Source organism: Papaver somniferum, chromosome 5, assembly GCF_003573695.1.
Source record: "Papaver somniferum cultivar HN1 chromosome 5, ASM357369v1, whole genome shotgun sequence".
In the NCBI taxonomy this organism is placed as follows: domain Eukaryota; kingdom Viridiplantae; phylum Streptophyta; class Magnoliopsida; order Ranunculales; family Papaveraceae; genus Papaver; species Papaver somniferum.
Window position 1 is genome coordinate 145,254,649 of NC_039362.1, and position 14,786 is coordinate 145,269,434.

The 14,786-nt window shown below is 37.5% G+C and overlaps 1 protein-coding gene across 1 annotated transcript; it reads right to left on the reverse strand.

Moving 5' to 3' along the window:
- Positions 1 to 13,093: 13,093 nt before the first annotated feature.
- Positions 13,094 to 14,371, reverse strand: LOC113279804. Its single transcript, XM_026528467.1, has 2 exons — positions 13,691 to 14,371; positions 13,094 to 13,426 (listed from the first exon to the last, which is right to left on the reverse strand). The coding sequence occupies exons 1-2, from the start codon at positions 14,369 to 14,371 to the stop codon at positions 13,094 to 13,096; spliced, it is 1,014 nt and encodes a 337-aa protein (XP_026384252.1).
- Positions 14,372 to 14,786: the final 415 nt, after the last annotated feature.

Here is a 14,786-nt window from a genome sequence, read left to right on the forward strand (position 1 = left end):
TCGCTATGTCCTTCTGAGCTTTGGAAAGAACTTCTTGTCTCTCCATTAAATCGCACCTACTAATCCATGATGGATTAATTTCCTAGTTCGCCTAAGCTTAATTTCGACCCGTGGGGTCTAATATACTGCGCCGGGCGCAAAACCCTAATTTTTGCAAATTATTCAGAGTAATATCTATTAATTAATAATATGATTTCAGGTGAATTTCCTATGCTCTGGTTAAAAGCTGAAAAAGCTCTCTTTTTAGAGCTTCTGGCCCCACCAGAGTATATTTCAGCCAATAGAATCATCTGGTTTATTCACACCACCAATATTTCATATTTTCCAAGAGAGGCAACACAAATCTCCCGCGAGAAGGCCGTGAAGGGCGAAGGAATATCACGCAAAGACAAGCGGATTGGTCCACGTGTGTGACTAACATTAACATGACCGGTTGTGTGAAATGGTTAACATTTATAACAAGACATATGCGAAATGTCAGCATTTCTATACACCATCAATCCCACCCAATCAAACCCAACAATTGTCAATACAGTTGCCTCCTTAGGTCTGATGGATATTCCCTTCACAGGATGCCATTTCAGGCCCTCATAATTAAATGGGCTAGGTCGGGCAAGACCGTAAAGGGAAGCGATCATCCATGGGCTTCCATGGGACAGGGTGAACGGTACAAATGTTGTTGCAGAAGGGAGCAAACGGAAAGACGGGCCACAACGCAAGCTCATTTTTGGATGATTCACCTAATAGAGACACATAATAGTAAACAAGAGTCGTGGAAAGTTTACTCGCTTACGCATCCAGCCAATCCCTTTGCTTCCATGTACGCCCATGCAATTCCATCCAACCTATTTTGGTTCCCACGACGACGTAGTCTCTCGGAGTTAAGGGCACATACACTGAGATTTATACGAATCACTTGGATTTTCGTTTGCGCAACAACAACGATGCCCCTGTAATCCACAAACATTATTTCTAGGGAATCCCATCATATGAAATCGTAACATGATGATTTGTTGTGGAAGAGAGTTATTGTGTTAGAGAATATGAACTATTTGGTTTCGTATTGATCTATTGATCACTTGAAAATTACTTTGGAGCTAATATTTTGTGTGAGACAGTTATTCCTATCTTCCAAGAATGTTTCAATGATTAAGATGGATTTTAGAACGATTAACCATTGAAAATAATCTGGGCTTTCAATTTGTCGGGATTCGACTCACTCGGTGAGTTTCTACTTCCCAAGACGTCACTCAAGAAACCAAAACTTAAAAATTTGGAGAATATATTTTAGTATTACCGTCTTTCAGAAGATTGTTTTTTTCCCGCATATAAACAACATCAATTGCACAAACACCAGAATTTTGTTAACGAGGAAAACCGCAAGCGCAGTTGGTAGCATCATGTATGCTATGGTTTGTACAAGGCCAGATATCGCACAAGCTGTGAGTGTGGTAAGTAGATACATGGGAGATTCTTTAAAGAATGATAATAACAAATCCCTACAATAGTGAAGATCAACTTTGAATGTTCTCTAGAAAGCCTTGAAAACTCTAAAAAACCCTGAAAACTCTAAAAAGCTCTGAAATAGCTTTAAGTTAATTATATTTCAAAGTGATTGAAACATAACATGACTTTCGTCACTCGGTAAAGATAAACTTGGCTAAAGGGAAAGCTTTACCAACACATATTTCGAGAAAATCATAAAGATTAATACTGCAAAAAACATCTCCCAAAAAGTTTTAGAATTTAAACAAATAAACCTAAAAACATGAAGATGAAAATATTGGACACTCAATTAACCATTTCAGTTCTGTTTCTATACCACCAGTACCAATTCCTCCTGTTAACTCTCAACTTCTTAAAGTATTCTTTGGGATTGAGAAGCTCTACGAGTACCGTTGGTGGGAAACTAGATAATTGCGGTTTATCTTGTGTTTTCGGTTGATTTGATTGAATAACGGTGGTTGCGGAGGTGTCTTACACTCGAAGGGCTATTCGAACTCGGGGCAGTGCCTGAAGATGACGCAGTGGCGTTTTGGTGCACGCCAGTAGCAATGCGGCATGGCTGGCATGGTGGTGCAAGTGGCGCTTTTCAACCATCTTTTACGTCATTGGGATGCTAGTAAACAAGGATTTCCAGGTACAAAAAAATACATTTGCTTTGTGAATCTTTTGTCAAGAAAGTCCCCATACTAATTTAGGAGGAGGTAATTCCTGTTACATTTTATAATTCTCTGTTTTATTATTGTTTCCTGTATTTATAGTCTAGTGGTCTAAAAATTTGCTCCGCAGCCAAAGTTAGGGTTTGGCGTTGTGGAAGGATTTGGCGTGGCCAAGTCTTGGCGCCTTGGAAGAACTTGGTGTGCAGTCTTGGCGCCGGTGGAAGGCAAACGAGCGACAAGCTGAGTGCCTACACCCTTTTGAATAACAATGCCTAACCTATGAAAGAGGCATAACCACTGTTATATACCAGACAATATGTTTCAACCATAAGAAACCTCCAATCAACACGTGATCTTCATAAGGAGTCAAGAATGGAGGGACGAAAGCGGCGCCTGCAGCTGAACCCACAACCAGCAAGGGAACCGATCCTAGTGAGAGGTCCCTCATACGCAGAAGAGTAAAACTGTTTTGCCCATAACTTCTTCGTCCGAACTCGGAATGCCCACATTCTTTTGAAAGTAAAAATAGATAAATGCCAAGATTTTCATCTGGAAGTGCCTTAAAAACATTGTTAATCCCGTGCAAAGCACTGGCGAAACACTAGTGCAATATAGGGACATCGTGTGTTTGTGTGTGCATATATGTGAAGGTAGGAACCAAAAAATGAGGTAGATGGATAAAAACCATGAGGGAGCGTTTCAGTTCTCTAGCATTATAGACAATCCAACCCTTTCAACTGATCCAACCAAAACCTTTCAAACCTCAATGTTCCTCCTTCCAACACTTCTCCTCCCATTAATGGAGTAGCTCAAAATTTATTTTAATTTCCTAAATTTTTATCGATTTTCCTGTTTTAGCCTTTGTCTTATTCACTTATAGATAAATTTATTATCAAACAATTAGTTTCTATATAAACACAATATCAAATCATTTTTTTATCTCCTAGATAATCACAATGTTACATCCTGAAGACTTTATTGATCTATACTAGCAGGTAAGTCGTCTAGGAGCCCCCTAATCTTCCGATTCTCTATAGAAGTAATTACTGCGATAATGTAGTCGTAATTACTGTCTTAGTAGTGAGGGGAACCGATCCTATGCACATGTGCACCAAATTACTCACTTCTGACTTTCCCAAAGGTATGGCTGCCTGGGATCCCTGACATATTTCCATCATAGCATGAGGGAATGTACCGCAAAGTGAAAAAACCACACTTCTGAATATTGGTCTATGATATTGGTTAGCCCATGTAAGTTGTTTGGTTTTCCACCAGAATAATTTCTTATCAAATAAGTGAATGTTTCTCCATCCAAGATGTTCAAAGCTTCCATGTTAATATCGTTCACATCATCATTACGTTCTGATAAAATGATCATATTGGTTAAATCTTCCGGTGATACCTGGTTAAGTGTTCCTTGAGTCCCAAAAATATTATTAACATTTATGTACTTATAAATTGTTGACTCTACATATATGTCAATGTGCTCAATAATTTTCTATGTTACTTTTAATATTTGTCAATAATACTAATTTCACTATTGTGTGTCTGACCAAATATGGGAGAGGGGACCGATCCTAATAAGAGGTGCAGCACATCACAAGGGGAACCGATCCTTGTATGGGGTGCAACAAGGTTTATAGCAGAAAGATGAACCGATCCTATGGGAGTAACGGTTGCCTAGTCAGCATCTATTTTTTCCTGCTGACGTGTTTCGCACAGGTGTAATCGTTTTAAATTATTCAGTAATAGTTTATGCATAACCATGGGATGTTGAACTTAGGGAGAAATATAAATCCTATGTTTTTAGATGATTTTGTTGTTGATACTGTTAACTTGTTGGTTCGGGTAACAAAGTGTCTGTGGACTCCCTAAACCCTATTAAAAAAATAATACACATTAGCCCCTGAGTGAAATAATCATTATATCGAACATATATATGCATGTGCAACAATTTGCACATGATTTGATTTTTTCTTTAGCTATTCAAGATAACCCTAACTCTATCTCTCTCAATCCTAGCTTCTAGGGTTACAGGAAGAAGATAAGATGGAGAGAGATGAAATTAAGAGCTTGAGTGTGAGTTTGATTGGGATGGTGGCCGTGAGTGTCATAGTATCATTATGCAGCATCAAAGTTCAATTGTATCACAACTTCTACAACAATACTATGGTGATATGTATCAATGACTACAGTAGGAAGTACCCTGATGCGAACCCAAGTTCATGTATAAGTATATCTCTACTCAGAAATTCGAACAAACCACAATACTCGGAATCTAACGGTTAATCAACTGTTGGGCTGCCTATTAGATTATGTCTTAGACAATCAAATAGCGGTAACATGGAAAGATTCTGCTGACGTGGCTTCACCATAATCAAGAGTGATTGTGGTGCTGAACCTATCTTCAGTTTTAACTGTGAGACATGGAATACCGGATGTATTCTGCTAGTGACAGGCAAGTCCAGTTTATATGCCACGGTTCCAATTTTCTGAAGAACTTTAAAAGAGCCATAAAAACGAGGTGATAGCTTCGAAAAAGACTGATTTGAAACTGCTCTTGAGCAAAGTTCTGAATATACTTCTCATAATAAGTTTAACATTCTGGGAGAGAATTATGTTGGGGAATCTTTAGTTAATCATATGCAAGAGATTGGTAAAATTGGAGTATTATTAACTGAGTAATTTTCTTCTTTTGTGTTTTTCTCAGTTTGTTAAGAGTCTGAGTCAACCAGTAAGATTGACGCTTGCTATGATCCCTTGCAAACTCGAAAAAGGCAGTAGCACCTTTCATGAGTTTTTGTGAGTAATTTTTGTCATCGATGAAAACAATGAAGGCAGATGCTAGCGCTGCAGCAACTTCACTAGCCAGGTCAGCTTTAATCGTGATCTCAGCATCAACAATGGTCTCATGAGCAACTATCCATTCTCTGAAGTGTTACTCGATGGATCGGACTTCTCCAAGCACTAATAATTCATATCAAAATGTGAAGACATGGAAATATTTTCACATGAAACCCCAAGATAACTTCGGACTAGACTGTAGTTGAAACCCAATCAGTCTCCCACTGATCCAAGGTACAGTTGTACTCTCTACGCCTCTGATCCCAGCAGGATACTGCGCACTTGATTCCCTTAGCTGATCTCATGGCTGTCTGGTAATTTTACCTTGGAGTTGGGAAAACTAAGATGTATCGTCGTCAGAGTGATGGGAAATCAGAAATCTTTTTGGTAGCTTTCATGTTTGGCGGGGTCCCATCCATCCTTGTCTTTTCTTTGCGTCGGGTGTGTATGGATTTGACATGCTGGGCGGACATGTGGTCTTAATGCGGGCAGACTGGATGATTTTGAAAGAAAACAAAAACCAAGTAAATCTACAAGGAATTCTATAAAAAAAACCTCCATTACATTTAGGGACTATATATTTCCCAGCACTCGAATTCAAAAGCTTACATAATATATCAAAAGGCAAACAGGAACAGAGAGCTTCGTCCCATGCTTGTCTGGAAAAGAAGTGCATAAACAAACTGTGCCAGATCGATCCACGCATGTACAGGTATATATTTGCTTGGTTTGAAGCTATATCTTGCGAGCCAGGAGAACTCAAGGTAGGTTCTCTTTTCTATTTTGCGCATTTAGCCACCCAACAGTACCATCGATCTTCTCCAGAATGTGTAATAAGGTCTAGCAAGTGATTCTCAACTAGTCATTCAACAAGTGGAGATGGAATACAATGTTTATGACGAGACCCTCTCAGCATTGTTTAGGACTATGTTTTTGAATATTTTATGCATCATATTGATGAATAAATAAAGGTGGTACCTAGTATATACCTGCGATAAGTCTTATTATCAAGTTCTAACCCATGTAGATTGATGTTGGAAAACTATACGAGATTTCCAGTACCATGGTAAAGTTTCAGTTGCAAACAAATAATACTGATGATGATCTAAGAACTCAGCAACAGTACCGACAAACTTTTCACTATTTGAATTCTCTTCAAAATGGAGATGAGGATTATTGAATTTGGATGAGTTAAGATTGGTCTTTGTCCCATCTCTTGTTTTTGAGTGTTTTGAGTCTGACTGTCTAGTTCATTCTCTTGAAAGTATATTGGAGTTTGTCTATTCAGATTGCCAAACGAATTGTTGGGTGTTGTTTTTAGACCACCCACTTTTTCAATTCCACCACCACCCTTTGAAATTAAATGTATTGGTAGGATCAGTCTGGATACTCATTCTGGTTTTGTTTTATTTTGATTCTGTAGGGTTTTTACTACCATATTTAATTATGCCTTAAAAGAGAGTAATTCAATTCCTCCATATCTTCAGAGATATCAGTTAACTCACTAAGTTCTCTTTTCAGTTCACACAAGGTGTTCTTTGTCAGAGATAAATTTTTTTTCGTATGGAACAAGCATGCCTAGCTCTCATATATGCAACACACAAACTACGCCCGTATCTCTTGACGCACGAAACCATAGTGATTGCTGCGGCAACGATAATCTTGAATGTCAGTAAAGATGGTCGCCAAATGCGTCAGATTCAATCACTGTGTAGTTGCACTCGAAGTTGCCTTTGTCTTTGGAGTCTAGTCTGTTCTTCACATATTTCACAGAACCTCCTGCATTCAATGCGTTTTTTTTTATGAACAATATATTTGTATACACACCTAATTTAGTTACCAGAAGCCATCCGCATCTCATTTGAGTTGGTAACAAGGGTAGTTTTAGTTTAGCTCAACTGAGATTTGCGGACTTTAGGTGTTTTTATTGACCATTCATATTAGTGCATGATAAATCTAATAATTATTTTCACTTTCAACTACTTATTAGTGTCAAGCACTGAATGGCATACGGTACAACATATAAAAAACCTTGTTGGATAAATTTCATGTAGATATACTGAACGGCTCAATAGATATGCCAGCGGATAGGTTAGCACTCACAGCTTTGTTTCCTTACAGAGTGACGTCAATCCCTCTTCCCTGTATCTGTAGATTCTGTACTCTGTAATCTCCGAAATCAAACCCCATTTCTCCTCAAAAACCTAGAAAAAAAAGGATGTAACATTTGGTCGAGTACATTATGCTAAGTACAATAATGCGTCTATTATACTTAGATAAGGAAAGTTCATCTCCAGACCAACTTCGTTATCTTCCTCCAAAATTATTCAACGAGACATCGCTCCTCATGTGGGGAATAACTGCAACCTGTGTCCTCCACGGTGTCCCCCAAATATCTATCAAAGTTCGGGTAAGTCTATTGTAACGCGTTAAATGGTGGGCCCAGTTGGATCATCTGGTGAGCAATCAGTATTCGCGTGGAGATTTTTTTATATAAAAGAAGAAAACAAAATCCATATAGCATCATACATATGGTTTTCGGATCATTATGTAAGGGGGAGTGGTTTCCATGTGAGATGGAAACTTTAGGGCCGGGATGGATGTCCAAATATATTTCCATCTTTTATATAGTAAAGAAGTTCGGGCAACAGGTTTGATATCGAGGAATGAGAGGATATGAGGACTACATATTAATTCTCCCCCTTTTGTCAATAAAATTGGCAAAGATACAAGAACGGGATCCTAATGAAATTTCCGAAAGTTCATGTGATTTGTATCCTAAAACATCGACGTAGATTAATATCAACGCAAGTTACGAATAAGGAGACAATCTTAATCGATATGACTTCAAATTTTTAGATTATGAGATCGTAATCCACTATCCACTCATAATCCATTATATAGGTGTTAAAATTCATGACCGATTATCTAGCACATCCCAACAAATTGTAGTTTCACATATCACAAGTCATCAAACATCCCAACGATGGTCCAATGTAATTTCAAGTGCTTCTGTAATTGAAATCATTTGGTGTAGACAATAAAGCGTAAAGTTGGAGCTGCAGGGCGCATCCAGTGAAACGCAATGATGACGCTACACTGTAAAGTCAATGGCTAAGCAGTGAAGAATATTGAATGAAACAATGAAGTAATTCTCCGAATGATTCGTGAACGTATCCGAACTGACCGAATCTGAATGATACTTCCGAACTATTTGAACTCCAAACCTAGTTCCTGGATTTTCAATGCTAATAAATGGTTAATTACTCCTCTTATTTTTGCTAATTTATTGTCATCTCCTTATTTTTACTAATTACCTTCGAGCAGTGCTATCCCGCACGACACTGGTCCTCTTTTTGGATAGGCAAAATTAGTTTTTTAATACTGTGTATCAAATGATCTTTTCATTTCAAGTATCTTTACACGTTTTTATCTTTCTTCATTATATTTTTTTTTATCTTTATAATAAGATTTACACAATTTGTACGTACGCAATCTTAGTAGATACATTCGTACTAATCAATTACGAGACTCATTTCTTGTAGGATTTGTATCTCGAACCAAAGAAAAGTACATATCAACTTTTTTTAGATGCAATCATATAGCCGAAGCTAAATGCATTCATCAAGGAGTTTATAAAGATACAAGATAACTCCTAAAATATTCCACAGCCGCACTCCCCACAAAGATATGTAAATGATCATAGTCATGGTAATTGATTAGTTATTAGGTCTGTAACTATTGTTATGCCGCATGAGCATCATTATGAAATTGGCCCCTCCATTTATTTACTTTCCTCCCTCATATTCTCTATGGAGTATTCTAATCTAAATCACATATTTTTCTGCAACTGTCTCAACTCATCTACTAAAAACATCTCATGCATCACATGAATTACAAGCGCCGTTTTCCTTCATTCTCTCAATTTCAGGTGAGATGTGATGAAAGAAGAATAAATGTGAGTTGTCTGAGAAACACTCGACCTAATTAGAGCTGTTTTTGGGGTCTCTTATTATAAAGAAAGATCGGGTTGCTCTTTCCTCTAAACAAACTGACGTTCATCTCCTTTTATGCTTTGTCATGTGCTTAATTAAATTAGAGGAGAAAGAGTAGAAATATACTTTCCAAGTGATAGATGAGTTTAAGTCTCCACATATCTTTTGTTGATGAAGTTCCACAAGCTCCCCTTAGTAGTTCTTCGTCTTCTCTATTCAGACCATACTAAATAAAGGTTTTGTTCACAAATCTTCCAAGCTTTCAACCAAATACACACACTCCTCTTGATTTATGCCGCCATGAATGGTTACTGCATGGTTCTAAAAAACTATATAGTCAGACATAGGGTAGAAGGTAAATCAAAATAGGGTAGAGAGACGTAAGGAGCGCAACTGTACCTTGGATCATTGTGAGATTGATTAGGGTTCAAGTACAGTCCAGACCGAAGTTAGTTTGTAGTAGGCTAGTGTCTGTAGCGGCTTAAATGATTCAACGCTAAAAAGTGACTTTTACGCTGAACCACTTAGCGCTGGATGTTTCCATTTCTTTTAGTTAACAATCACTTAAAATTCTGATGGATAGATATGGATGAATCGTAACATCTACGGAGGTCGCGGGAATGCCAATGGCGCCCGATCGACTGGTAAAAGGCTGCGGGGACGCTAATGGCACCCGATCGGCTGACAAATTTACTAAAGGTTGCGGGAACGCCAATGGCGCCCGATCGACTGACAAAAGGTTGCGGGAACGGGAAAAAATTTGATAGTACCCAATTAAATGGTATAGGCCCCAATTTAGCTAGGAAAATAAAGTAGTTCTAGCTACAATACGTGGATATATAAGTTCCACATTCAGATTTTTTTGAATGTACCTTTGGAGGCTTTCATAGTTATGACTAATGATGAGGATGCATAAATGTTGTGAAGGGTGGAGAATTACATTTTTTATTTTTTATTTTGGAATTTTGACTAAATGTGATGTGCGACCGCTTTCCCAAGCCTTGGACAGCCAAGTGTCCAAGTAGTTCCCATAACCGCCAACTTCAACTGCCACATTTTGTGTTGTCACGCCAACTGGTGCCACACCTGTTCTTGGTGGTTTTTTTCTCTCTTTATACAGTACAATAGTCTTCTTGTTGGTACACAATGCACAAGAAAATGCAGAAAGAGCAAGAAAAACACACCACATAGGACAGGGATAGGACGAAATGGCTTGTTGAAGAAAGTAAGCCAACTCAGTACCCTATGCGATGTCAGTGCTTGTGCAGTCGTGTACGGACCATATGAGACACAACCAGAAATATGGCCAGCGAAACCGGAAGCATATCGTGTACTCACGAGGTTCAAGAACTTTAGGTACATCGCATTCCAAGGGTGTTGCAATAATTCACCTTTGAGGGTCCTTAGGTAGTATGACCTTTTTCCAGCGATATCGTGTATGATGTAGGGATGATATACCAGTTCTTATTACACGTTAAGAGCAACTAAAGCATCTGAATTATTATCAATGTCATAATAAATAAGCTGTTGTATTGATACTTGTTTCCTCTCCCCAACAAAATCACTGTCAATTAGTCAAATTCAAGTAAAACACATTTCTCTACATCATCATTAGATCTAACACAACAAGTTAAAAAATGAAAAACAGAAAATAAAACTGACCAGAAGATAGAAAAGAACAGGCAGTTAATGCATGAGGAACAATTGATATCATATGATGATTATTAACAATTATAGCTCTTTTATGGACTCTATTTCCTTGCCAAAGGCTAGAGAATGTTGTAATTATTCAACAACCAGAAGATACCATTGGAGTACCCGGTAAGATACCATTCACGAAGTAAAGGTTGGCGAAATAAGGTTACTTGGCTGAAAACATAATTGGCGAAATCAGTAAATTATGGATCGAAATCTCAACATTTACAACCGCTAGATCATGTATAGCTATCTATCTAACTTATCTGATGCCTTAAAAATACAAGGGTACCCTATGTGAATATCATCCGCCACAAGCACCTCTATAAAAACTATAAATTCTTTGATTTAGCATATGGTCTTAAAGTGAATGTCTCTAAGATTAATGGTTGGTGTTAGTGATACTCAACGGTATGACGGTTGCTCAGCTAGATAGGAAATTCAGTGATGAATTCCCTACGTTGAGGCAAAGCTAGAGATGCATGCTCTCCAATAGAACTCTTCCATCTTAGCTACCCCAAGTTCCTTCGGGAATTACCCAGCCTCAGTACAAATTCTACCTTCGTTCATCGAGAACCATTTTCGGATCTAAAGACATCTTGTGATAATATATTGTTAACATACTCCAATCTGTATGTGATTGATCACAAGAGGATTCAAGTTGTGTTGTGCAGGCTATTCTTGGAAAACAATGCTCTCAAGCTCACACGGTACTCTCATGCTGAAATAAAGAAGATCACAAACAAATTTTCGATCAAGTTGGGTCAAGGAGGATATGGGATCGTTTATCTCAATTATAAACAAGGATATCTGCTGGTCTTAAAGCTGAACCAACATTCGAGAGAAAACCAAGGCCACCTCTTTTCTTGATGGGACACCCACACAGGAATACATCTCAGCAATAGTAATAAGTTATGCAGTTCATCCTTGTTGTTGTCAATGAAGAAGATTGTATCATATCAATTTTTCCAGTTTCAAGGTGTGTCAGGTTAACAATATCAATATCGCGTAATGGGATCACAACGGAAGGTGTGTCTGCATTGTTTGTGATTCCACAATAACTTGTTTCGCTAGTCGATTAAGTTTATTGTGAGGTGATTGATAATTCTAAGTCGTTTTCGGGAATATAAGTCCGAGTTATCAATTGGTTCCTGTTCACCTTGATTTATCAAAAGACTGAAATATACCTCCTGTTTCATTGAGGAACAGATGGAAATGAAATGTGTCAACCGAAGTTTACATCAAGTTCTCCAAAGATGTCAAGAAAAAATAGGGTCCATTAATAAATTTAGCGGATCTCTTATACCGTACTTTCGGGAGGAACATTTCGGTACGAAGGAAAGAAATATCTCCCATATCATATTAACTTGGGCCGCTATAATGGGCCTTAACAGCTAATCGAAGATGTACTGGCATCATATGTACCGGTCCAAGAAATGTTGTGGAAGATTCAAGTTATTTACAGTTAAGATGAAAAAATTGGGTGTATCCCAGTCCCCAAGTTAAGACAACCGAAGTGACTTATACTTAAGAGAATAAAATAGGGAAAGGTGTCGTGGGACCGGAAAACTTGGCTATTGATATGCCATACTTTCCATGATCGAGATCCCGAAATAATTTAAAAGTGATCAGGAAAAACAATGGATAACAAGTGACAAGCATGAACCAAATAGGTTATGGAGTGATTGGTAAGGAAGAGATCTAAGGACCCGACAAAGGTGTTTATGTGATAAACGAGAGAGCCTTTGTCAGACTCATATCACTTGGTTGAAAAGAGTTGTTACCGAACAGAATTGTTGTTCCTTTACTCTTTGGAACGGCCTACTGCCTCGGTTGAATCCACAGAGCCATTATAGCAATCAAAGAGTCTCTCTGAAATTGGTGAGGCCATTTTCTTTAAAGAAATGATAGAATTTGGCAGATATACATTAAGTACTTTCAATTTCATTTATGTACAATGTACTCTAGTTTCATTTATGAAGCTAACACCTCATCTTCCAAATAACTTAGAATTAAAATAAATAAATCTAAAAACATTGAAGATGAAAATCGTTGGACATAGCTATGTGTACTCACAATAATGGCTTTGTTTGGATTTGGATTGATTCAAGAGTTTGGGATTTTGCTAAAAAGGTAGGGGGTTTCTACCTAATATCGGTCGAACTCGCATGTGTTGCTATCTCAAGCATGTTTGTCAATGTTAGTGATCAAAATTATAAGTCTTGATTTCTAGCCTATTTATAGATGTCTCGGACTAGGATGTAGTTTGTGTTGTTGTGTAGAAAAACCTTTCTTTCTGACACTGTCTTCTGTTGCTATAGCACCTCTCACAATTTTCCACATATTACATGCCAAGTTTGGATGTATACAATCTCTCCAAATTTTCTTAGCCCATGACTATTTAGGGGACTTTTTTCTTATATCTTGTACTGCATTTGCAACAGAGAATTCCCATGTTAAACTTGTTTCCCAAATTCTTCTATCAGCTCCATTCTCAATACATGGTAATTCATTTTCATTGAAATAAGCGTTCATCTCCACTGGTATTTTCCATTCACAATTTGTAATTAGTTCACTCATTTTCATATCCTTATGTTGTAGGATAAATTCATCTTGTGGATGTATATCACATAATGCTTGTGTCTTCACCCATTTATCTTTCCACACAGATATTGTTTGACCATCATCCACAATCCATCTAGTTGCTTCTTCAAAATCATTTATCACCCACTTCAAACCAGGCCAAATTGAAGTTTTTTTATAAGTAGTAATCCACTCCCCTTTCTTGTTTTTATATTTCACTCTTATGAATCTAGTCCATTATTCATCCTCTGTTTCAATCCTCCATAGTAATTTCAGGAAGAGAGCTTTATTGACAATTTCCAACCTTCTTATCCCAAGTCCTCCCTCTTCCATTGGAGCGCACATTTCATCCCATTTCATTGTAATGAGTTTTTAAACTGCTGGGTCACCTGACTATAAGAAATTCCTTACTGTCCTTTCACACTCCTTGATAACTTCACTAGGCCATCTGTATACAGACATATTATAGATTGGGATACTACATAATACACTTTTCACCAGTGTAAGTCTTTCAGAGAAAGCTAGGATTTTCCCCATCCAACGAGCTAGTAGTTTTTGTAACATTTCTACAATACCCCAAACTTTGTTATTCTTTACTTTTCCTGGTTTAAAAATTACTCCCAAATATTTATCTGGGAAATCAGATAATTCAATTTGTAGAAACCCAGCAATTTCCCTTCTCCTACTTTCAATGACACCCCCAACAAAACATTTGCTCTTGCTTTTATTCACCATTTTCCATGATGCTTGTTGGTACTTCAATAAAAATCGCATTAACTGTTCCAATGACTTCTTGTGTCCATTACAGAAAACAAAAATGTCATCTGCAAAGAGTAAGTGAGATGGTTTACAACCATTCCTATTCACCATTGATCTAATAGTAACCTCCTGAACCATTTTAGTTATATTTCTACTCAGCACCTCCTCAGCTATTACAAAGAGTATTGGATATAAGGTGTCTCCTTGTCTAAGACCCCTACCCACTTTAAAGAATCCACAAGGTCCTCCATTCACCAAAACTAAGATTTTTGTAGACATGGCAATTTTGTGTAACCAATGAATATTTTTTTCTGAATAACCAAAATGCCTCATTGTCTCAAAAAGGAATTCCCAACTCAGGGAATCATAAGCCTGAGTTATCTCTAACTTCAATCCCACATTTCCAACCTCTTCTTTTTATCTACAGTTCATTTACTAGTTCAGCAGCTAGAACTATCTTTTCATGAATCCCTCTCCCTTTAATGAAAGTTCCTTGTTGTTTAGATACCACCTTTTCCATTAATCCCTCCATTCTTGTAGTTATAATTCTAGTGATTATCTTGAAACAGAAATTTGCAAGACCAATTGGTCTAAACAGATCAGCTCTTCTTGCACCTTGCATCTTTGCCAACAGAAAAAGAAAGTTGAGTTCATTCCTTTAGGTATGAATTTACAGAGTTCATTCCTTTAGGTATGAATTTACAGTTCCAGCAAAATTGTATTGCATTCACTAAATCTTGACAAATAA